General features: G+C 40.8%; 1 protein-coding gene across 1 annotated transcript in view; it reads right to left on the bottom strand.

The window, feature by feature from the left end:
- The window catches only part of LOC109039018 (cGMP-specific 3',5'-cyclic phosphodiesterase), a gene marked incomplete at its 5' end in the record, with an annotated part of 94,936 nt that overhangs the window by 45,342 nt on the left and 24,176 nt on the right, over positions 1 to 25,418 (bottom strand). Inside the window, one exon of the mRNA XM_019054340.2 lies at positions 10,303 to 10,421. Coding sequence (XP_018909885.2) covers positions 10,303 to 10,421 — 119 coding nt within the window. The remainder of the gene's footprint in view (positions 1 to 10,302; positions 10,422 to 25,418) is intronic.

Below are 25,418 nucleotides of genomic sequence, written 5' to 3'. Positions count from 1 at the left end.
TGGGTCTCAGGGTGCCTGTGTTTATACACATAGTTCCGTTTGGGAGAAATATTTCCATGTAATAGGAAATCCAAAGAGTATCGCGTAACGCATAACGCTCAAGGCGCGTAGCGGTTCCGGAGGGGGGCTGGGACCTTAGCGCATAGCTCTCGAGTTCATCCATATTTTGCGTAGATTCCCGTCAAAATTGCATCTACCGATCTGCCCTGAGGAAATAAACTGCTCAAGGGACGACTATATGTATACAGGACTATATGGAGGTAGGAAAAATGACCTCAAATTAAACAAAGAATTTCCAAGTCAAATCTCAATAAATAATTTTTTTACTTGACTGAACAATGTTCGCTCGACCGAAAATTTTTGGCCCGTGAACAAAGACTCTTTGGATGATCATACATCTGCTTTAAATTAAATTTATTTACCATTAAGTTTGGGTTTAATCTATACCAAGCAAAAGATTTCCCTAATCTCATCTCACGGTATCCAGGAAAACCCCTACGCCACGGGGCTTTTACTCACCTCCGTAACAAAACTTCCCCTAATGAGATATAATTATACACCAATTCGGATCGAAATTTGATTTGTTTTTGCGAATTTTTAAGCGACTGTATCCTATGTAAATGTATTTTTTACCAGTGTGAAAAGGACGACTACTCTTCACCGAGGTCAAAGATTCAACATTTTTGATGTACCTACTTGCTTCAAATAAAAATCTGAGCGAAATTATCTATTCTATCGAGATTACGTGCGCTAAAAGACGGTTCCTCCCTGCGAACTCGCTTGATTTTATAATTCATAGAAATGATTGACGTGCAAACAAGGCGAGAGAAAGGTTAACTTAATTGCTCTCGAATTACTTCAACCCGCTGGAAGCAATCAAGAGTCACCCAACATTTTCGGCTGAGTACGTAACATTTAGCGGAGTCATTTAAATTGCAGATTCCACCCGAAAATGAACGCAATGCTCAAGTAGTCAAGTTTGTAAATATAATAATTGGATTAGTCTCCTGAATTTCGCGTAGTTAAGGTTCGCTCAGTGTTCGCACCTCCCCGCTCGCCTTTTCAGCCGAGAGTTTATCAGTGGCGTGGCGTGAACTGTGATTTATCGATTGTTATGCCATTTAAACCTATGGAAAAGGATCGATAAACAGGGTGTTCGCAGCGAACACCTTAATAATCGATTCTTTACTATAGGTTTAAATGGCATAACAATCGATATATCGCAATTCACGCCACGCCACTGGAGTTTATTGATATCAAATTTTAATTAACGAGGCGTCTTGCCATCTTTTCATCTAGTTTTTTCCAACTCTTTTTTTCTTAGCATCATCTAATTCTTTTTCAGTTTTTTAATTGGTTCATTTCGTGATATTCTCCAAGTCTTTCATTTTAATAACTTCAAAAAGGCTCGTTCCGTTCTCCCTCCTCTGTTTGCCGTTGCTTGTAAGAAAAGTCTCTCGGTTTAAATTTGTATGAGATATTGCGACGATGAGCTTCAAATACCGTAATCTTTTCTCTGCGTTAATTTTTTATGCTCTAAATATTCTCTTAGATTAAAATTTATTTTTGACTCTCTTCTTTTTATCTCCTAGTTCAAGTGAGGAACTTTCTGTAGCCAGACAGTCTACACCGAAAAAGAAATGTTAGGAAAATGGTGTTAGGAGTTATCCCCTAAAATTGCGGTGTTACCCCAATTTGTTGGATGATTTGGGCTTTTCCAATTAATTTTGGTTGTATCGCAATTCGAGTTGGAGTGATACCGTAATTTTTGGGTTAGTAATACGTAGTTTATTGGGGTGCTACCACAAATAGTGGTTTACTACCTCAAAAAATTGGGTTATATACTACCACAAATAATTGGGGGGGGGGGGGGCACAATCGCAATTAATTGGAAACGTCCAAGTTGGGGGTTTGCCGTTCCAGTATTACGTAACGCACTTTTTCCGATTTTTTTAGCCCCCTTTCTCTTGTAACGCACCCGTAACGCAGCCTTACACCCCCTTTCCAAAGCCTTTCCTGGCCTGACTCCCACCCTTTCCAAAAAATCAAGGAAACACTGTGAAAACAGCTTGAAAAAAAGTAGGATTTTTTCTTCTAGATATTTCACTGAAATACGACGTTAAAAGATCAACAAAGATGTAAAAAGATTCATTCGGGAAGGACGGGATTTTTAATTTTTGCACGATTTTTTCAAAGGGCATGCGATAGGGTTCCGCGAATGCCCCCTTTATTACCTTTTTGGCGATACGTAGTATTGCGCGAACTTTTCTGGTACTGAAAACTCATATGTTTACGCGAGTATTCAATATTCAACAAGGAAGTGTTAATCTGGCAACCTACGCACGAAGCATGTCTCTCTTCGAATGAAAGCCCTCGCAGCAAGAGTGGCCCCGAGAGCTATCATATGCATTTAAAAAGTGAACCAGGGGCCTGTGGCCGCTACGCGATCGCCAACCACTGAAAAAAACTAGACGTAAAAAATCGTAGGACAACCATGTTCAAGTTTTTTAAGAGATGAATGGATTCAAAACCCGACGGGTGCACCCGAAAGCAAGCGTATATTTATCTCTGATTGCAACGTTCTGCACCACTTTTATGTTTTATTTTATATAAATGTTTTTATAAAGTTACGCGCAGTATTTCTGAAAAGTTTTCGCGAAGTTACCATAATGATTCCAAATAAAATATCGAAAATTTTGACGTGATATTTTCGTTCCTTCTATTTTCTTTTAATATAGGTAACAAAAAAAAAAAAAAATAAATAAAAAAAAAAAAAAAAAATTATATCATCCAAGTTTCTGAATCGTCACAATGAGGATACATACTTTCACTTTCACTATCGTAAAAACTGGAGCAGAAAGTCAAGAATGATGATACGGAATTCCACAGCATTCCTAGTCATGTACACGCTAATATGCGTTTTACGCCACTTGACCGACTACACTACGTTTAGCGCAATGCGAGAAGTATTCATCCAGTCTTGTAGGCGCCAATATTGGCTGTGTGCCGACCTCACTGTTTGGCGCAATGCGTGAAGTATTACTAGAGTGTTGCAGGCGCTAATAAACGTTGAACGCCGGTCGCACTGAGTTTGGCGCGATTATTCGAACTCGCGGCAGAATAATCGTGGCATCGAATAATAGAAAGGCCTATGTAGTGTTTCGACGCCGTGCAAGCATTGCAACGTTGCCTCGTTTCTCCAGATTTTATGTTTTTTTTTCGAGAGAAGTTATGGAAAGTTCTTTAAGCCCACGACCATTATTCAATCTTTTCATTTCCATTTATCGTCAGAAAGTAAGATATCGATGACTTGTCAACGAACTAACGTAAACTAGCGTTAACATAAAAAATGGGTTTATTTTCCAACCGTTACCTGTTCCGCCAAACTTCTACCTCAATAACTTAATTTTGAATTCGCGCATTCCTACAGCAGATGATAGTGTTTCTTTTCGCGCAATCCTTGTGCCTTTTTCGCGCAATCCTCATATACTTTCTTCGACCTTTCGCGCAATTCTTGATTACCATTTCAAAGCCCTACCCCCCCCCCCCCCCCCGGCTCGGATTTGTCACGTAACGTTAGGCTTGACCCTTCCCCCTTGTAACGCACCGTAACGCTAGCTCAACCCCCTCCTCTCCCCTATGTGCGTTACTTAATACTTGAACTGCTCCTTAATCTGCTCATCTCTTTCTTTCCGTGTTTTTCCCCGGTTTCCAGCGGACTGATAATTGAAATTGATGGACAAAGCTATAGACAAAGAAGACATATAGGGAGTATGGAGCCATCCTATTGGTTGAAATGGGTGGTTCCGATAGACAAAGGGAGAAAATGATAGACTAACTGTCGGGTCTCTCGCGAATTGCCGTTTGTTAGCCTATTACCTACCTCTTTTGTCCATTGCAACCACCTGCTTCCACCAATAGGATCTCTTCATATCGCCTTTGTCTTCTTTATCTAAAGCTTTGTCTATCATTTCAATAATCAGCCCGCAGGCTGTTTTGATTGTAACCACCCGGAATGTCATGAAGAATGTCGAAAATTATTCTGCGAACCTGGCGCTTCTCGGACGTTGAGGAAAGCGGCTGCCTAGGCGCGACCGCGAAGTGAGCAATCCATCATTTTTATTGAATTAAAGTTAACATATTTGAAAAGAAAGCGAGCCCCCCGCGAAGAGGCTGTCTTATTTATAGACGGCGGAATGCGGCAGTCGTCAAATTCATTTTTCATCCCCCCACCCCGAGGCGACACCCCCGAAACCGTCTCCGTTTTCGTTTCGAGTCCTCGACTCCGAGCCATCGTCTGATGAAAACCGGGTTTGCCACCAGATTTTCCTTGTCGCCCAGTCGTCACTAGAGTCCCTTTATACTTAGAGTCAAGACAATGCGATCCATTCCTGATTGGTTAACCGGATTTTAGGCCTTCATAGTGTCACAAACGGGAATAAAGATTACATTTTCACCAATTGCAAAGATTATAATCTGGAATGGACCGAGGAATTTCGGGTTCGACAAGGAACAAACGGAATGAAAGAAGGAATGGAGAAAGGAATTTAAGAATGAGCCGATCAAAGATTACAAAAAACGTTCAATTTCTGTAATCTTTACTCCCGTTTGTGACTTAATGAGGGGTGTTGTCTTGACTCTCAGTATAAAGGGACTCTAGTCGTCACCTTCCAGCCAAAGTATCACAAGCGCCATGCGACGTTCAAATATTTCCACCGCCATTTCATTTTTGCACAGACACATTATTGGTTGAATCTGTTTGAAAATTTCACCGAATTTCATTGGCAGCATTGAGAAAATTTAATGAAATTTTCGGACAGCTTCGTTGAAAAATTTCACTGTAAAAAAATAAAATGGTGGCGGAAATTTTTAAACGTCGCATGGCGCTTGTGATACTTTGGCCGGAAGGTGACGCATTAGCGTGGCGTGCTTTGCGATATATCGATTGGACTGTCAATTAAACCTATGGAAAAGGATCGGTAAACAGGGTGTTAGCAACGAACACCTTTACAATCGATTCTTTATCATAGCTTCAATTGAGGTAATATTGTGAATCGATGAATTACGCATCGCTACTGCATGCGGAAAAACGCAGTACGAGTCATCATACTGAACCAAATTCCCTCCGATACAAGAATTTCCACTGAAAATTTTAAAAAAACGCAAATCAATTTCAAGGTTGTGAAATTTCCTAAAAGAATTCAACTTTTTATGAAAGCATAACTAGCAGTTTTGTTCGAAAATGTTGCTGTTTATTGCATGTACCTAATCAGACGAAAAATCGGTGATATTTTCATTTCGAGACACCTGACGGTTTTCTGGTAAAAATACACGTTTCTGTTAAGATCTTTCATGATGGAAAAAGTGAAGGGGCGTGCTCTGTGATATAGCGATCGATCTGTCATTTAAATCGATGGAAAAAGATTGATAAACAGGGTGTTCGCACCGAACGCCTTTAATGATCGATTATTATTTATCATAGCTTCAAATGGGGAAATATCGATAATCGATCACTCAACGCCTCGCCTTACTGGAAAAAAATATCGCTTGGATCTTGAGTCCGGACTCTTAATAACATTGACAAAAAAAATACTCTTGATTCAATCCGATTTTTTCTTGAATCGAAGAGCTGAGCCCCTGATTTAGGCGGATTTCCCTTTGATTCAAACAAAAAGTCCGATTAAATCAAGAGTTGGTATTTTTTCTTTTCAACGTTTTCAAGAGTCTGGACTCTAGATCCAAGCAACTTTTTTCCAGTGCTGGTTGGAAATCTGTAAATCGATGGATTTTTTAATCGGAATCAGTTATTTTCAGTGCACGGATGAATGAATGCACCCAACATGACCAGATTCCCGCGTACTTTTGCTCAAATAGTCGATTTTAAATTTTATACTTCTAAAAGCTTTTGAAAGTGTTACCTTTCACTTCCATTCAAATCTTTGTTCGGTTGCCGAATCAACTACTCAAAGACAGGCAAAAAGCAGGGTTCTTTTCCAGGAAGAACCTTTCTTTAAGTTAGGCGGAAAATTAAGAAAATTTACTTTTGTTCCGCGAAACGGCAGCCTGGGTCATTTGCTTCTCGACGGGGGTGCCACCCTGGACAGGGCCTAAATGAAGCAAGAAATATTTCGAGGAAATGCGCGTCGTTAGCTACGCCGCACAACGGAGAAATCGATGGGAGAAATCGGATATGATAAGGAGAGCTTAAAAGTTTAAAGATCTTCGTTAAGGTGATTCGATGGACGCCATATTTTGTGTCAGAACGGCATGCGATATATCGCATCAATTGGTTCCATATTTTCAGCTACTCGTCATTGATCTCCTATTTTGAGATCGCACTTCTGTTGTCAGGAGTCTAAAGCACTCACTTACCAATTTTAACAAAGAAATTCAACGTAATAAAGGCGTGGTTTTTTCAGAGAGAAAACATCGCATTCGATACTGATATCGAAACTGCACTCGAATGCGATATTTTCTCTCTGAAAAAACCACGCCTTTATTACGTTGAATTTCTTTGTTAAAATTGGTAAGTGAGTGCTTTAGACTCCTGACAACAAAATTGCGATCTCAAAATAGGAGAAAAATGACGAGTAGCTGAAAATATGGAACCAATTGATGCGATATATCGCATGCCGTTCTGACACAAAATATGGCGTCCGTCAAATCACCTTAAATGGCTGGCTGCACGCAAAAAAAGCTGTTGGTTCAGACATTTTTCAGCGGTGAAATGGCATGCAAAGCACGATGATCACATTTAAAAAAAACATGTGATCATTTTGTCATATCTCCTCCACTTGGATTGTATTTTGCAAAAAGGAACCGCAAGAATTCCAATGTTGCTAAGATGGTAACACTTTTTACCCTTGCAACTGTAGACTGATCATCTAATTAAAATGTATCTTTACCCCTAATAAAATATAAATTTAAGACGAAAATTACCTTTGGAAATTTAACTTTTTGCGTAATATTTGTGATTTTATTACAAAGATTGCAAGTTGCACAATACTAGCAACATTGGCATTCTCTTGGCTCCTTTTTGCAAAATGCAATTTCATTATTGTTCAATTCATGAACCAAAGACATCCCCATGTTCAGTTCGCTAAGTAGTCTATGCTGAAACACGAAATTCATCACATTTAGGGCACCTGCAAATGCTCCATTGGCGCAGTTTGAACATGCTTTTTCATATTTCCCGCGTCTGAGGGCAGTTTTCCAGTCACCGTTAACAAGCAAACAGCACCTTCAGGTGGCCTCGGTGGTTGGTGGTAAATGATGCTGTGCGAGGGAAAAACGCCGTATGAACCTTCAGGCGTTGCCAAATTTCCTTCGATAAAACATGAATTCCCTGGTAAACTTGGGCAAATTTTTCTCCAATTTTTCAGATTATTTTGTGCGCAATTTCACCCGAAGCTCCTGAAGATTTCAACGAAAAATATTCATGACTTTCCGCAAAAATAAATATTTTATCGAAGGAAATTTTGCAACTGTCGCATGTCCATACGGCGTTCTTATTTAGCACGGCAGAATGGGGGTAGTTTTAAATTCGTTGTTGTTGTTGTTGTTCTGTGTTTAGTTTACAAGCGAAACTTGATCTTTGGTAGTGGACCATACTTTGAGTTGTGAGAGTGTATTTCATCGATCTGCAGGGTACAGCGATAAATCTTGTGTCAAGAATGGACCACTAGACAAGGTTCGAATTCAAGCCTTACCTGTTTCTTTACCAAAATTTCGCGTGAAACACGATGCGCACAACAAAAATTACCGAAATCCTTACGAAGATATTTAATGATTCTTGATGCGTGAATTCAAACCTCCCGCCTTGAAAACTCAATGATCTACGTGACTCACATCGCGCGCTAAACGTTATCATGACAGTCTCTGCGATATAAAAATCTGGCAACCTCAATCTTGACGCTTTGGCTCAGCTGTAGCAAATTGCTTATAGTTTGAACAACTCATGGTGGAAAATTAACATTGCTCGATTGAGAAGCTTGCTGAAACCGTTGCAGTGCACGATTTGACTCACGCAGAGCTCTGAGTTTCTTGTGAGCGGGCAGTTCAATTTCCTCGTAGCCTATGTGAAATAAAAATGTTAATATCTCCGTTAGGAGTTGATTTCAGTAATTTTCGTTGTGCGCGTCGTGCTTCACGTAAAATTTTGGTGAAGAAACATGAATGAGGATGCTAAAATTCGTGCCTTGTCTAGTGGTCCATTGTCTCTGGTCAAAAATTACAAGGCTTCCTTGGCCGCAAGTTGCATTCGCAGTCGCAAAAACAATTTTGCCAACTTGAAACTCGGCACCGAGTCCCACTGTGCGGCGGCGGGGAGATTCTCGGGGACGACGACAGAACGCGGCCTCGCTAACTCGGAAGTAAGTGAAATAAATGGTGCGAATGAATCAAAGCGAAGCGCCAGAAGAACGAAATTTTAATAACGCTCTAAATTACTCGTCTCGGCTTTTGTTCGCGTCACCGGCACCGAGGACTCGGGATGCTCCGCCGCGGTTTATTGTTTCGCCGCTCCGCCCCCCCCCCCCCCCCGAGGGGAGACAAAGGGACGCCCGGCCCGGGGTCTGAGTATTCGTGGCGTGTTACGCCGAAAGCCCACCCCCACTTACGGCACCGGTAATAGTGGGACGCGCCGGACTCCCGGCAACTATTCGTACTCTCATGTTGGGCTTGTTGCGTCATTAGGTTATTTTCAGGCGTTATACAAGCTCAAAAAAATATACTTTGAGTCCCGACAATTTGTATTTTTTTTCCCTTTTTTTGATGAGGAACAGTTGCACACCTGTCTCTTCCTGGAGTACCCGCGAGGCACAGGTAGATCCAGGTACTCCGTTCGCCGGGAAGGGTGGAGGGGGGATGGGGTCCGCCCCCCCCCCCGAAAATTTTCGAAATTTAAAAGCATCTGATATGGAGTGTGAGTCAATTTGTCCTGAATAATTACCAAATGCAATCGTTTGTACATCTTACTAGCCGTTTTGGACGCGCTTTGCGCGTCCGTCACGGCCAGCCAAGGGGCTGCGCCCCTGGACCCCCGATCACTCGCAACGCGAGTGACATTTGGCTCGCTCCACGAGTCATTTTTCTCAGTGATTGGACATTTGATCACTAAGATGTGTACATTTTGGAGACTCTGGAGGCAAAAATGATTTCGTCACAGAACCTTGTTGCCGGAGCGTGCCATCATTTGCACATGAATAGATGCGTGGAGATGAAGCGATGATGGGGATTGAGCATTTCTTCAAAAACGCATTTGACTGGAACGTCATCCCATCGGGTGGCGGAAAAAGACAATCCATGGATCTCCTTCCGCGATTTGACTTGCTGAAGTAGCAAAAGTTCTTGTTTACCTCTTAAGAAGATTACCGGTGGCGTAGGGGTCTAAAAACTGCTCAACGATTGTAAAGTTCGAGTTCCGAATTGCAATGAGCCCTTTCGTGTTTTTTTCTTATACTGTCATCGTATATAAATTTCTCTGATGTTTTTGTTTCATTCTCTCTGATTGCATATTAGTAATCATATCCTCCTTTCATTTCATTTCCCTTTCCTTTTTCCCTTTCTTTAGCATCTGTGTCCATTTACAATTATAATTTTAAAAATAGCTTTCCCCTAGTATACAATTGATGCTTCAAACGGAATCAATTGTTTTAATGACATTTCTAGCTAAATCATGGGTTTTCCCAGGAAGGCAGCCTTTCGTCCCTCCCGGACTCTATTGTTGCCAGATAAGTTGCTTTTTTAGCACTTTTCCCAATTCAAATCCTTGTAACATATTCATATTTATCGCAAAATCTGGCAACCTCTCGAGTGAAATAGAAAAAAGGTAGAATCGCTGAAAGTCTGAATCCTTCGAAGTTTATATTAATGATTAATGATGTGCATTTCTTTTTAAGCATTTGTTGGTTGAATCTGTTTGAAGATGTCGCTGAATTTTATCGACGTACAAAAAAAAATCCAGTGACATTTTCGGACAGCTTTGTCGAACAATTTCTCTGTAAATGAATAAAATAGCGGCGGAAATTTTTAAACGTCACATGGCGCTTGTAGAACTTTGGCCGGAATGTGACGATATGTTCTCTATTTTTTCCGACCAACATCAAAAGATATTCGTGGACTCCTTTTCGAAAGACTGGTCACAAAACGTGAGGAGAGGAAGCAGAAGTGGAAGCGGCAGAAGAGAAAGAGAGTAAAATACAATGTTTTGAAATTTAGCCACATCGACAACTATTACAAAACTTTTTCTCAGCAATTTCTATGCAAATGAAGTTGAGTTGCTGAAATGGAGGGCGAACTTACCTCGTACGCGTGGGAGATGTTGACGACTTGTTTGCACAGCGCCGCGGAGCCCGCTACTCCCACGCCGAACGGGATTCGAATTTCCTCGGCTTTTGCTTTTTCAACGGCCTCCTCCAATTCTGTCAACAAAAAACATTTATCATGGCATATATTATTTTTTGAAAATCCAGTTTTATTGAGCCGCACATATTGCTTCTCACCCAAAAATTTGATTTTCAGGTCAAGTACATTAAGGAACATCCGTAAATGGACGTATTTCTATCAAACGGACCTAAGCGTCATAGAGGTAGGAAGGTAGAGGGGGCTTGGATTGGCGTCGGAATCGGGCGTCGCACAGTGCGTTGAATGGTGACAAAAATCCTCCTAAAAATAAAAGTCGAAATTTTCCAAAAATTATGTGGTGAACGTTAAGTGACACCTACCATAGCCACCATAGTAGTACCATAGTATTTATTTTACCTTTTGAATGGTAACAATGTAAAATTCTTATATGGTTGTAAATTTCGAGACATTAAACTCTTTTTTATTGTTAATTAACCCTGATACAAAAGGTAAAAGATTATCATCTTTACTTAAATTAAATTTTTTATTATTTTTTTTTGGCTATATTTAATTATATTTTTTAGAAATTTAATTTTAATTAATTTTTTTGTTTTTTATATCTGGCAACACTGTTGTCAGCGATAGTATCGATTTTTATCGATACCTAGTGCCCGCACAGGTGGTCGATATCAGCCAGTTCTGAGCTCCTGATTAGAAGCCAGTTGCAGATGACAACAATGAGGAGCATTCTGATCAACAGGCTTCAAGTCGTAAATTTGGATTGTTTCTCATGGAAGAGATGAATTAAGAGCGGAAATTTTGAAACACCGCAATGGAGATACGTGGTTTCGCACTTCAGTCGGTGCGATACGGACAGCCATCAAGTTTCAAAAGTTGCATCAAGCCCCCGTCACCGCCGACCAACGCGTTTGACGATCGAATCAACTACAGGTAGCATGAGCAGGGAGTCAAAACGCCTTCAATTTTTTGAACGCAATACGGACATCCGTCGAGGTTGTATAGTTGTATCAAGGCGCCGCGTCGGGCGTCGGGCTCATTCCGTCCGATACTCGCAATGCTTTACATGGCGCTTAGTTCCGTTTGACAGAGCGTGCTATCCGGGATTCTAAATTCCTCAAAAGGAACTCAAATTGGCGCTTAGTTCCGTTTGGCAGAAATACATCCAAATTTCGTAACGCTCGAGGGGTGAGGGGGTCGAACTGAGCGTTACGCTATTTGGACCGCATTTTGCGATTTGGAGCTATAAATTCTAGCCCTGTTTAAAGACAACGTATGTGCCATTAGTTTCCCTATGCACATAAAAGTTTTTTCAGATGAGCCGGAATTTATAGTTCCAAATTGCAAAATGCATTTCATTTGGTTTTTACGTTTTAATGGATAGGAACCTACGTCATAAAAGTGTTACAAGGAGGAGATGAAGGGGGGATCAAAAATGCTGAAACAGTCGTTAAACGTAATTTATGAGCACTCCCTTGGATGAGCCAAAATGTCAATATTCAATCAATAAAACTTATACGCATACTGTAAGGATACATAGGCATTCTGAATATTTTAACAGCAAGAATTGTTGGAACGCGTTAACAGGAAGGAACTAAGCCACATCACCCTTGGCAAAATTAATCGGACAATATTTTTACATGAAAACGGTTGTGCGGAATTTTTTTTTTTTTTTTTTTTTTTTTTTTTTTTTTTTACGAATGTTAGTGAATTATCCGCATAGTGTGAGGTAATTTTTTAAACTTTTCAAAGAAATCTTCACAAATGTTCATTTGTAAAAATTTAAATTGCCCAGTTATATTTGGCAACGGCTGATGTGGCTTGATTCTTTCCGGCAGAAAAAGGTCCAATAGGCCTGTTGCATATTTGTTTGTAGGCATAGCTTGTAGCGAAAGAACTTAGGGTCCTAATGTCACAGTTTGCCATTGGAATCAGTTATCAATTCGCAAACCCCCGCACCTTGCAAAGGGCCTTAATGAATCGAGTGGGTTGACATCATTTATAATAATACCCGTCCTAGGTTTTTCGACCAAAAGCTAACATTCTTGCCGGAAAAATTCTTAAATCATCAAAAGTAATGCAACATTGAAAATGAGTGGTCGCTCCTCCACGCAGCTTAAAAAGCAGATTACGTTCCCGGTTACGTATTTACGCCAAACGGAACTATGTGCATTAAGACATGAGCCCTGAGACCCACAAGAATATATGAATAACAAGGCTCACGTCATAATGCACATAGTTCCGTTTGACAGAAATGCGTCCATTTTTAAGCGAGAGTCAACACGAAAAGCTTCAAAAGATAAGGAACCAATCTCGTAACTTATTCAAAGGATCCGAGCCGGACTTAAAGTGCTTTGCCCAAAATTAAAGGCTTTCATCTGGCGATCCGCTTTGAAGCTTGAAGTTCTGGCTAGCGAAGATGCCGGAATGACCACATTTGGTCCGCATCACTGATTGAAAATAACGTCAATGAAACGAACACGATTTCGCGACACTGGAGATATCATATTAGCAGTGTTGCCTTTTTTGGAAAGGTACCGCCTAAATCAATGAGTCTGTAGCAATTGAGAGAGAGACGGCCGATTGAGAAGACATCTAAAAAGAAAAATTGAACGAAAATCACGATGAGCAATTCAGAGATACTTAAATAGTGCCTTTATAGGGAGAGTATGGCCGCTGAGTCTCATGCCAGAGTCACTCGCTGAATTTTGCAGCTGAAGGTGGAAGTCAACAGTTAGTTCCTTCGAGTTAGTTTCATCCAGATGTGTATCAAATCTATTCGAATAGCTCAGACAAATCCGACAATATCCGATGGCCGCTGAGAATCGTTGCTGAATTTTGCGTGACACGTGCAAAATTCAGCACATTCCGGCTGCCGGTCGGGCCGATGACTTCCACATTCAAGCCACATTCAGCTCCCACATTCAGCGTGTGATTGCAACGTTAAGAGGAATCCTTTGGACCCAAGAAAATGGCGGCATCTCTTGGTAGGGGTGGGTGAGAAGAGGTTGTTGTCAATCTTTGAGGCTTATTACGTGCTGTACCTGTTATCACCAATTCTGCCATTCTAGTGGTTCAAGTTGAATTTTTTTTTTTCACTTTTTTTAAATGCAATACACAACACTGGGCTCAAAACTGAGTAAAAACCCTGAGTGATAACTCTAGCTGAAGTTGGCAAAAGGCTCCTGTACATAAAAATCGGCAACCACGCCTGTCATCCTGAAAGGGCCTTTGAGCGGCGGGCGGGGAACGGCGTGAAATTTAATAAGCCCGTTTAGCGTCGACCAGAATTTATTTTTAATGATCGGTTGGCGGGCGCGAGAGAGAGGAGAGATGCGGCGGCCGCCGGGTGGGAGAGAGACAGGGCGACAGGGTGTTTGTTTTGATATGAGGGACGCGCGCCGCACCGCGCTGGGCCGACATCAAGGCAGGTCTTAAGTTGAAATCTCCGGGAGATGAGTTCGGAATTTGTCTCTAATGCGGTGTCTTGATGCCTCCACTCCGTCGCTCGGCTCACAAAACGGTGTAAGTGCACCGAGAGATGAGCTCGGAAAAGCGTTGAATCATATGGACGACAGGGTTCATTGCCAAGTGTGGTTGCGTCTTTTTGTCAGAAGGCTGGCCCGAGCCCCAGGCCCATCCCTGGCTCGATGTCCCTGTCCCTGTCGCGCGCCGCTGATACGGATACAGATGTGATAGGCGGGGTCGTCAAATGACGCCCGAAATAAGATTGTATTGTGAATGTATTGCCTATGTATTGCCGTGCTAAGGAAGAAAGCCGTATGAACAGTCGAGAGTTGCCAAATTTTCCTTGATAAAACATGTAGTTTGACGTCAGTCATGCGTATTTTCCCTTGAATTTTCAGATACTTTAGATTAAAATGCGTACAAAATTGTTTGAAAATTTAGGCAATTTTTTTCCCACAATTTTTCCGTAAAAAGTTTGTAAACTCGTTTGTTTATTCCGGTAAGATTTATTGCTCCTTCGCCTGTGCAAATCTGGTCGGTGGTGACCGAGAAAAACTGCCCGCAGACGCGAAAAAGCGTGTTACAAACCACGCAGATAGCTTGCCTGGGAATGGGTTTCAGACTTTTTTGATGTGCCCAACGTGATTTTCGTGCGATTTTACATACACTAAGCTTATTTGTTGGGCTGTATTACCGTGTTAAGGAAGAACGCCGTATGAACAGTCGAGAGTTGCCGAATTTTCCTTGAAAAAACATGTATCTTTGACGACATTCATTCACGTTTTCCTTTTTTCCCAGATATTTCAAATTAAATTGCGTATAAAATAGTCTGAAAATTTCGGAAAAAAATATTCACGGTTTTTTCTGTGAATTTGGTTTTTATCGCAGGAAACTTGGCAACGTCTGAAGGCTCATACTGCGTTCTTCCTCAGCATGGCAGTCCTTATCTCGCATGCAACAGACCCATTCGATTTATCCGCGTTATCTCCGGTCCCGATCACCACGGTTAATCGAGACGCCATCCTGTATTGCTTCGAAAGATCCGGGACGGGCATATCGGTACTAAAGGAAACATTCTGTGAACTTTTAAGAAAATCGACAACGTCAAGGTGCACGCCGACCCTTTTCCCTCTAAAAAGTGCTGAATACATGTTTAAAAGGTCGTTGCATTGCTTATTCAAGTCACACGTCCAACCGAAGCGACCTCTTTGTGTTGCCTCCTTCCTCATTCCACAAACCGCTCTTTCGGGAGTCACTGGTGTCGTTTCTTCACTGACGTAACCGCACAACTGCACTCGGAGATAAACTCTGCCGCCTCTATAACCTCATGACTTCTAAAGCCAGCTTGTTCTCGGAGATACGTCTTTATGTTAGCAGAGGCGCGTCTGACCCGAAGAGAAAATGAAAGGTACAGATTATCAGCTACTCTAAATTTTGGGACAGCAGTCTATTTCGGTCTCACCCAAAAACTCATCAACCCCCTCGAACAATATCGCGATTGGCATTGGCGGGTCCAGCAATTTGGCAACACCGGATTTCCTCCATTTAAACCTATGGAAATGTATCGATTCTTGGAGAGGCCAGGTGCTCCGACTAAAATCGGTTATTTAGCACAGGTTTAAATGGTGGAATTTGGTGTTGCCGAATTGCTGGATCCGCCTCTTTCGGCCGGGGCGCAAACTTAGGCTTCTCGGAATGCAATGATGTGGCGGCGCACAAAGGATCGAATCAATGGGAGAGCTCGGACAACGTTTTTGAAACTTGAACAGCTCAAAACTCCACTTACACAATACTTTGAGATTTTAAAAGTGGTTCCATTGCTTTTCTCGTGAAATTGTCTTCCATTAGGGCCCCTTAAAATTTAAAATGTAACGAATTAAAAATCAAAATTTGCAGTTTTAGTAAAAAATTGAATGTCCGACCTCTCAGATTGACTCGATCTACTGTTCGGCGTGCCCATCAATATTCCAAGACTTTAATATGAAAATGTTGAGAAACTCATCTGCTGCGTTCAGAATTTCGGTAAAACCGAACAAATCGAGTGATATGAAAAATTGTTGTGTGCCACACAGACAACCGAATCGTTTTCGTGTGATAATGTCACAAAACCTGTATGATTGAATTATCAAAAGTGAAAAGGATCGATGCTTGAACTGCATACCACCGAAATGTTTCGATGGTGAAACTATGCCGGTTTGCGGCGTTGAGGACTTCCGCCATAATTTACTTTTTGCATGCGAATCACTGAACGTCATTTTATGTAAATTTCAGCGATTTTCCTTCTCCTTGTATAGAAAACTGGAAAAAAGTCACTGGATCTAGAGTCTAGACTCTTAATAATATTGACAAGAAAAAATACTCTTGATTCAATTAGATTTTTCCTTGAATCGGAGAGCCAAGCCTCTTGATTTAAGTGGATTTTCTTGTGTTTCAACGTCCGATTGATTTAAGAGTATTTTTTCTTGTCATTGTTTTTAAGAGTCTAGAATCTTCATCCGAGCAGGGCCGGATTGAAGGGGTGGTCACATGGGCCACGGCCATAGCAGCAAATTTTGCAATTTTTTCAAATGTAGGTATTAAAAAAAAAAAGGATTTAGAACGAAAAAAGGCGACAAAATCTCTCATTTCCTCAGAGTATAGTAATTTCCAATTTCGTCGTCGTTCGGTGATACAAGAGACATCACCTTTCATTAGTCAACTAAACACCCAATTTGGGCTGGAGCAGCGCGGCGCAGAGAGCAATGATGACGAGAACTTGAGATGAAAAGGAGAAGCCATCGCGCGCCGCCGGTCAGCATGGAACATATATTAGCGCCTACAAGACTCCATGAATACTTCACGCATTGCGTCAAACGTAGTGCGGTCAGCCAGCGGTTGGCGTGAAATGTACAGCGCCTACAAGACTGCATGAAAACTTCACGCATTGCGTCAAAAACATTGCGGTCTGCAGCGGTCGGCGTGAAACGCATAGCGCCTACAAGACTGTAGGGATACTTCGCGCATTGCACGACAACGGAGACGGCTTCGTTGCCGCTGACGTCACTGGCACTTTAAAATGCCCATTCATTCTTATGGCCCGAGCACTAACGAGCACACCCTATCTTTCCACTTGCAAATAGTGTCATTTAGCATGAATACGTCCAATTGTTCATAGGTGTCGCACATTTATTAACATGCGGAGAGTGACAAAAAAAGGAAATCCACCTCAACCTCAGCCTCAGATCTGTCTAACTGCATTAGCTTTTAATTGAAGAGTTCAGCTCTTTGATGCACCATTCAGCGGAGGTAAAGAAGCGGTAAGCGGCATCAATCAAAAAAGCTTTTCAAACGCGCGAATGATTGGACTCATTCAGACCCCAATCGATTACTGTGGTGCTAAATCAGACAACAAATATCATTAAAGCACAGTGCCTCGAAGCCTTTTGAAATAATTCCCACCTGAACGAAACAGTCAACAACGATGGAAGGACCAACAGGTGTAAAAAACACGAACATGCGTTCAATTGACTTTTCAAGGATTCGCGTTTCTATACTAATTGCACTATTTGGACGTATTTCTATCAAACGGAACCATGTGCATTAAGTCATGAGGCCTGAGACCCAAAGAATACACGCATAACAGGGCTCACGTCATAATGCACATAGTTTTGTTTGATAGAAATACGTCCATTCAGTTGTCGTTCCTCCCCTAGCCTTTCTCTGTACTGCCGTGCTAAGGAAAAACGCCGTATGAACCTCAGGCGTTGCAAAATTTCCTTTGATAGAACCCGAATTTCCTGGTAAACTGATGAATATTTTCTTTCCAACTTTATCAGATGCTTTTGCCCGCGATTTCACCTAAAGATTCTGGAAATTTAAAGGAAAAATATTCATAAGTTTCCTCAAAAATAATAATTTTATCGAAGTAAATTTGGCAACTCTCGAGTGTTCATACGGCGTTCTTCCTTAGCACGACAGTGTAGCTCGCATGTGTGCAAACTTTCAGCGAACTCATGATTCACTTTTCTCTGGTTGCAAAATGAGGGGGATTCTTCGACATTCTACCGCATGAAAACGTTTTCATTTATAAATAATTGACTCATTGGCTCAAAACGTGCGAGTGTACACTACCGGCAAACCCTCTTTGATACCAATGAGTCATATGAAAACGTGTTCTCTGGGATTGCAAAGGAAATTTGAATTATTACATTTGCACTGATTTATTTATCCATTATTAAGCTTTATGAAACTCTTATTAAACGAATTCGCTGGATTCATATAATTCAAACAAATTATATCTCTGGGTGTTGGAGAAATATTTAAATTACGTAAAAGTCACCGCTGAGGTTAGTGCTAATCATGAACAAATTTATCGCGCTAATTTAGCCAATGCTGGCGCAAACATTCACTTTTTACAGTCTTTTAACTTTTTAAGGAGGTACAGTAAACTTGAAATGAAAAACTTTGTTTTCAATGAATAAGTGACCATTCTTTCTTACAAGTTCTAATCAGTTTTTGATTGGAACACAAATTTTTTGATGTTCCTTTTCTTTTCTTTTTTTTTCAAAATAATATGTGTCGCCACGTGTAAAGTCCAAAATTCGGTAATTTTCACAGGATCCGTATGCTTTTTTTATGACGGTTTATCTAATCGACTCTATCGACTAGTGTCGAACTTTCGGGGATTCAATACTTCCTTATGGACAATTATAAGGGGACAACAGTCATCACTCTTTTTTCGGCTGTTGACCTACCTACATGGTAGATGATGAGCTTTGGGTGATGACATATAGCCAAACAAGTTTGATTTACCTTTTTGACGTTTTTTGGAAAAATTCAAAATGCATCCCGATAAAAAGAGCTTTAACTTCAAACCAAACACGTTTTCCAACCTCTGGGTTGTTTGGGCTTGTTTGCAGAACGAAACTACCAACACGTTGTTAAACATAAACCATGTAGGTAAGTCAACAGCTAATGGAGATGTTGCATGTGTGAGGAATTTGCGATTTGACTGTTGATTCTTATGTAAAAGTTCGTGAGGAACACGATGGTGCCCCTAGTTTTCTCTGAAATCAATCCAAGCTCAAAAAAGCTCTCAAGTTGAGGCCAAAATGGAGGGGATATCCCAGGCTATCCTGAGAGTCCACTCTTCATCAAAACAAACTCTCCATGCAAAGATAGGGAGTAAATACATTGACAGGGCTGCCACTTCATTTGGGGACTCTAAAACTGAAAACACGGCATCCCTGCTAATGTATTTGCTCCTTATCTTTGCATTTAGAGTTGTCTTGATATAGACGTGGACTCTTAGGATAGCGTGGGATAATCCTTTCATTACAGCCTCAACTTCCAAAGCTTTTTTTGAGCTTGGGAGTTGATTTCAGAGAAAACCAGTGGCACCATCGTGTTTCTCGCGAACTTTTACATTACAGTCAAATCGCAAATTCCTCACACATGCAACATCTCCATTGTTGTAGTCCCGAAAGTAAAAGCTTCCACAATAGCCGAGATACGAGTGGAGGGTCTCTTGTCGCTGGGTGGGTATGAGTGACTAAATTGACAGTGATTGTGGACCAAAGGCTCTGTTCCTTTTCATTGCCCTCGTTGGAGATTCATCGGACGACGACCACGATGGAGTTTAGCGTAATTGCCGGGATATCGATTGCCGGCCGGGATCATCGCTCGCTCTGTGCATACAAATGCGTTACAACGACGTAATCGCCTCGAAACGTCAGCGGGGGATGCAAGATGCAGCCCAGTCCACCGTTGCCGTCTTCCACGTCAAATTCGTCTATTTTATTTTGCCTCCGATGGAGGATTCGCAAGAGATTTTCCCTAAATGGCAACCGATGCCCAATGACATAGACGCTTCCAGACACCAGCGAGTGGTGCGGGGAGGATTCAAAGATGGTCCAAGGGGTCCCCACCGAAAACGGACCACTAGACAAGCTACGAATTGCAACATTCTGACACATGTTTCTCAACCAAAATTTTACGTAAGACACAATGCGCACAACGAAAATTACCAAAATCAACTCCTTACGAAGATATACGAGAAATAACAGGAGCATGGTCCGTTGGTCCGATTGGTCAGCAATCGGTGATGAGTGCTGATTTCCTCTATTTCATCCTGAATTTTATTTTCAACCGGACGAAAAATAGATTTTTGCATTTTCTTTAAATATAGGTTGGAAAGCTTACGTATGGCTCAGCCGTCTCCCCTCCCTCGTATGGCATCCTAAGGCGTTAGAGACCCCCCTCACCCCCTAAAGGCCTGATGTAATTTATGGACGGCCCCCAACTAACTTTAGTCATAGGTTAAAATTTCTAAAACAGCAACCCGTGACAATGGTGATATCAAAAACATAGGGAAAAAAACGGGAAGCATAGGCTATAAATTACACATAAAAAAAACCCGAGACATTTCTTCCCAAAGCTGAGCCATTTTCAGTCGGAATAATGAAAATAAAATATAAAAATTCCAAATAGAAACCTGCAGACTACATGATGGTCGAGAAAATCAAAACAAAGAGAAGATAGAGAGAGAGAAAAAAACGCCCCCCCCTCTTTGTTATGATTTTCTCGGCCATGTAGTCTGCAGGTTCCTATTTGGAATTTTTATATTATATTTTACTCTCTCCGACTGAAAATAGCTCAGTTTTGGGCCGAGACGTTTCGGGTTTTTCAGGTGTAATTTTTAGCCTTGTTTCCCGTTTTTTCTCCTATGTTTTTGATAACTTTAGTCGGGAGCAGCCTTACAAATTTGAGGGCTGCAAGAGGCGGAGCGGCAACGGGCAGGGTAGTTTTTTACGCCGTCGCTCGCAGAAAAGGCGCATTTGCGACTTGCATTGCATGCTGATTAAAGTTCTGTCCGCGCGGGTCGGACCGGCCGTTAAATTTCCCGGTGCAGTCAGCACGCCGACGTCCACCGACGCACATTGGATCGAGTCAATTAGAGAGGTCGCACATAAAATTTTCACTAAAACCGCAAAATTTGATGTTAATTTCGTCACATTTTACATTTCGAGGGGTGGTTATCGAAAGAAATTTTACGTGGAAACCATTGGTACCACTTTTAGAACCTCAAAAGTTTGTATAAACGGAGTTATAAGCGTTTAAAGTTTCAAAATTTTGTCCGACCTCTCGTATCGACTCGATCCACTGTGCGACGGAGAAAATCCTTTTCCTCCGAAACGGATCCCGAGCTCAAACAGAAAGCCTTTATGTGACAGCTCAGACGTGTTCCAATAGCCTTGATCACTATACACGGGTTTAGCTCGCCTCCAGGTTCCTCAAAGGCAGTGGCGTGGTGTACATTGCGATATATCGATTGATGTCCCATTTAAACCTATGGAAAAGGATCGATAAACGGGATGTTCGCAGCGAACACCATATAAACCGATTCTTTGCCGCAGCTTCAAATGGGCAAATATCGAGAATCGATCATTCACCCCCGCCACTGTGAAAGGCTTGCAAAATGGGTCTTTTACGTTGAAATAGAGCATCTATACAGCCGTGCTAAGAAAAAACGCCGTATGAACATTCGAGAGTTGCCAAATTCCTTTAATAAAATGTTTATTTTTGAGGAAAGCAATGCATATTTCACCTTGAAATTTTCAGAAACTTCAAGTGAAATTGCGAACAAAATTACAAGAAAAATTTAAATAAAAATGTTTACAAATTTTCCCGAGTTCGTGATTTGCCGAGGGCAATTTGGCAACGCCTGATGGTTCGTGCGGCGTTCTTCCTTAGCACGGCAGTATAGGTGCCTTCAGGTGCTCGTTTCTGACGAACTTGCGAAAATAGCCTTCAATGACTCAGGTATGCAACCTCGCAAAGACTTTGCACGAATGGTTGCCGCTAAAACATTTGGAGTTTGATTGAAGACGCCACATCCTTAGTGGATGACTCATTTTGTTATTGCGAATGAGAGGATTCTGCAAAATCACGACGGTCAAGTCTGAATAGTTGCTGTTCAATCATGTAGGATCCATTAAATTTTCAAAATTTCGAGTTGCCATCTAATTTTCTTTTTATACGTACAGATCGTGCTCGTTTGTGACGAACGTGCAAGAATAGCCTTCAATGACTCAGGTATGCAACTCGCGATGACATTTCTCGAATTGTTGCCGCTCAAATATTTTGGGCTCGATTGAAGGCGCTGCGTCCAAAATGAATGACTCATTTTGTTAATGCGAATGAAAAGCTTATTTTCGAGGATCTTACAAGGAGCTTTTATAACAAAATGGGTTTGCAATCCTAAATTGTCAATTTTTCATTCTTGACCATCCATTTTTGTCTAGGTCTGTGAGTGTTTTAGCGGCTCTGGTGCTTGCACTAGAGCTGCTATTCCGGACGGTCCCAGCTGGGGAGTATCAATGCAGCATGTTACATTGTAGAGACCGCGCGTTGGTTGATGGGAATCGGCGCCATTTTCGGCTATGTTCCTTGTCATGACTTTATTTTATTGCATACTGTTTTATTGTTAGTCAATGCTATGTTTGTGTATTGTATTTTTGGAATCATGGTGATACAGTCAATAATTCAAAACTTGTTTGTGCTTTTATCTCGTGATGGAAAAAATGTACTTTACGTTCAAATTTGAAATTTGAATTTTAAAGTTTTCGCGGTTAAGGAAGCTTTAACCACTGGGTTGGAGCTTCCTAGTTAATTACTCGATATCAGCTGATAGCAAACAAAGGTTACCAGAGAAACCGTAAACGTCTAACAACTATCGTGGCCATTGGGGCGATTATTGAAATGATATCGACTGTATGTCGCCGCTTACGACAGGACATAGGCCCTATATTAACTGTGTAATATATCGCAATTCGATATTGTTTTGATTTTTAAAGGAGCAATTCATTCATACAGTTCCGATTAGTTTTGGCGAACGGCCCTTAACCTACGGCACTCGGCTCATTGGAATTTTTTTAACTTGTCCAGGACGGACTCGTCTGTAGCGCCTCGTTCTTCGTTGTGTGTGTGATTTCGTGAAGAAGTTTCTATGGCAATTTGCTTTTATTTGTGAGCTGTTTTTTCCATTCGGGAACATATTTATTGAAAACGGCGACTTTTTCAACAGTCCTATTTTTATTCTACAACATCTAAGTGGCCTTCATAATCATTTAATTTTGGCCCCTGGCCAGAAAAAAGGTTCGGAAATTGCAGTGATTTTGCCGAAAATGCTGAAGTAAGTAAATTTGGGCATTTTTTTTTTCCTTCTTCAAAACTCTGTGGAGAAGAACTTCTCCTCCAGTACATCTATTTTTTACTTATCTCTCGCAAGGTACATTTACAGAAGGTGTGTTCCAGTATTAACAGTTCAGATTCGTGGTTTTTTTTATTCTAACGCTTATTTCGGAAAGCAATTATTACATTGTTCATTCTACTGACTTTCAACACTCGATTATACTCCCGGCAAATTCTGCAGCAGCGTTTCAAATGTTGACTCTAATGCTTCCAACAGCCATCCGATGTCTAATGGGTTTTATCCTAGATTTAGGGATTTTCCGGAATTTCCAGGGATTTTAGGGATTTTTCAGGAAATCTAGGGATTTTTTTTTGATGAGGTAAAGTTACAAAAAAATCAACTTTTTAACCTCAATTCTAGCTTCGACAATCGAAAACATTTTTTCATCTATATTTTGTAGGCCTTTTTGGCAACACTATTTTTCCCCGCAAATAAGCGGAAATTAAAACGATTGCGTCCTTCGATGTACTTGACATTCAACTGCATTCAACCTGTTAATAATAAGAAATCAACTAATATTCTTTCATTTTATTGGTCTGGATTAGCACTGCTTTCAGAGAGCGCCAAAATTCAAACGAGCCAATCAGATTTAAATATTGCAAATCGCTACATCGAATGACATCATGATTCTTCGTTAAAAATGGCGCTTTTTGCAAAATCTAGGGATTTTTTAAGTATATTTGAGCAAATCTGGGGATTTAGGGATTTTTAGCGAAATTAGGCATTTTTTTTCTTCCCCGTAGGGATTTAATATCGGAAGACTGGCTTCCAGTATCGTAGCGTTGATCGTCGCTGATGTCGAATGGAACCTAATGCCGGACTTACTGTAACACCTCCATTCCTCAATTCGTGGTGAGGAATACGTCTCTACCCTTAACTCAATATTAAATATACAAATTGATAAGTGAGTGCTTTAGTCTCCTGAAAAACAGAATTGCGAAACTTAAAAATTGGAGAAAACATGATGAGTAAATGAAAAAAATGGAACCAATTGATGGGATATGTCGCATGCCATTCTGACACAAAATATGGCGTCTATCGAATCACCTTAACTAAATAAAATAACCAAATTTTCAACTCTCAAACTATCAACTATTCAACTATCAAATTTCAAACTATCAAAATTTCCAACAATGACAAAAATGATTGTAATATAAGTACCTATAATGTAAAGAAATATACACGCTCTAATCATTTAATTTGTATTACTTTTATGTTATGTACCTACATGTTATACTATTTTTATAATAAATTTTGCCAACATGCTTTTCAATTCAGTCTACAACATTTCATGCCGACGTGGCAATAATGATTTATAATGCCCCTAATCCATTAAAATGAATTACAATAGTAATGCCGCATTATAATGTCGTATTATTACATCGCAACGATTCATGTCCTACTGATTATTGATTATTGTAAGATGAATTCTGTTTTCTCTGATTGTATGTTTCATACGTGCGAAGCAAGTACGGTCACTAGAAACGTGGTTCGTACGGGTGGCTGATGAAATTGATCTTCGAATACCTTTTGATGGCTAGGAAATGGAACCATCTGCATCTCATGGACAATAAATAGTTGCCGTAATAAGGTCATCCCGTGTTTAAGGTGCCGTGATTTAAGTCATAAATTCTTCATCTAATTCTTGATTCATCTCCAAAATGTCTGCTAACGCTTTCATGCGCTTCTCCTTGTATGCATGAATGAGCAAATTGGGTATCGAACAAGCGGACACTTTTTGAAAATTCAGATGATTCTGGACAATATCGTACAGAAGTCACGAGCTGCAGATAGAACCATTACCTCTAGCTCATCAAAAGTTATTCGAAGATCATTCAACACACCTCTTGACAAGTTGCAAAACTTTTCGTTAACAATAGTGTCACCGGTCACTAGGAATATTTACTATTTAACGAACCTTATATTTCCCTGACTCAGTCCTAAATTATAGAAGTATGCGTTACTTTCCAGCAATCCAAAAAAACAATTATACAAAAAACAATACCTACACTTTCAGATATAAAAATGCAAATTTTTTGCAGCCTCGCTAAACGACTTATCAACCAGAGATTTTTTAGGAAGCGGACCTCCAAAGAGCTTTCAAAATTAAAAGTATACAACAAGTGATAATGCCATGGTATTCGCCATATCAAAGCCCAATACACATTTATACACCGGCTACGTAAATCTGCTAAGTTACAAAACATGAATCGACAGTTGTCGGATTGTACATCAATGACAAAATGTGTCATAGGCCCTCATTCTTGACTACAACTACTGCCCCCAGAGCCGCTCTCCGACGCCAATGCGTTGGAGCTTCCTGCTTGTTTTAAATTCTAAAGTACCCATGTACGGA

Source organism: Bemisia tabaci, chromosome 9 (genome assembly GCF_918797505.1).
Source record: "Bemisia tabaci chromosome 9, PGI_BMITA_v3".
Lineage (NCBI taxonomy): Eukaryota > Metazoa > Arthropoda > Insecta > Hemiptera > Aleyrodidae > Bemisia > Bemisia tabaci.
This window is presented reverse-complemented; position numbering and strand designations above follow the sequence as displayed.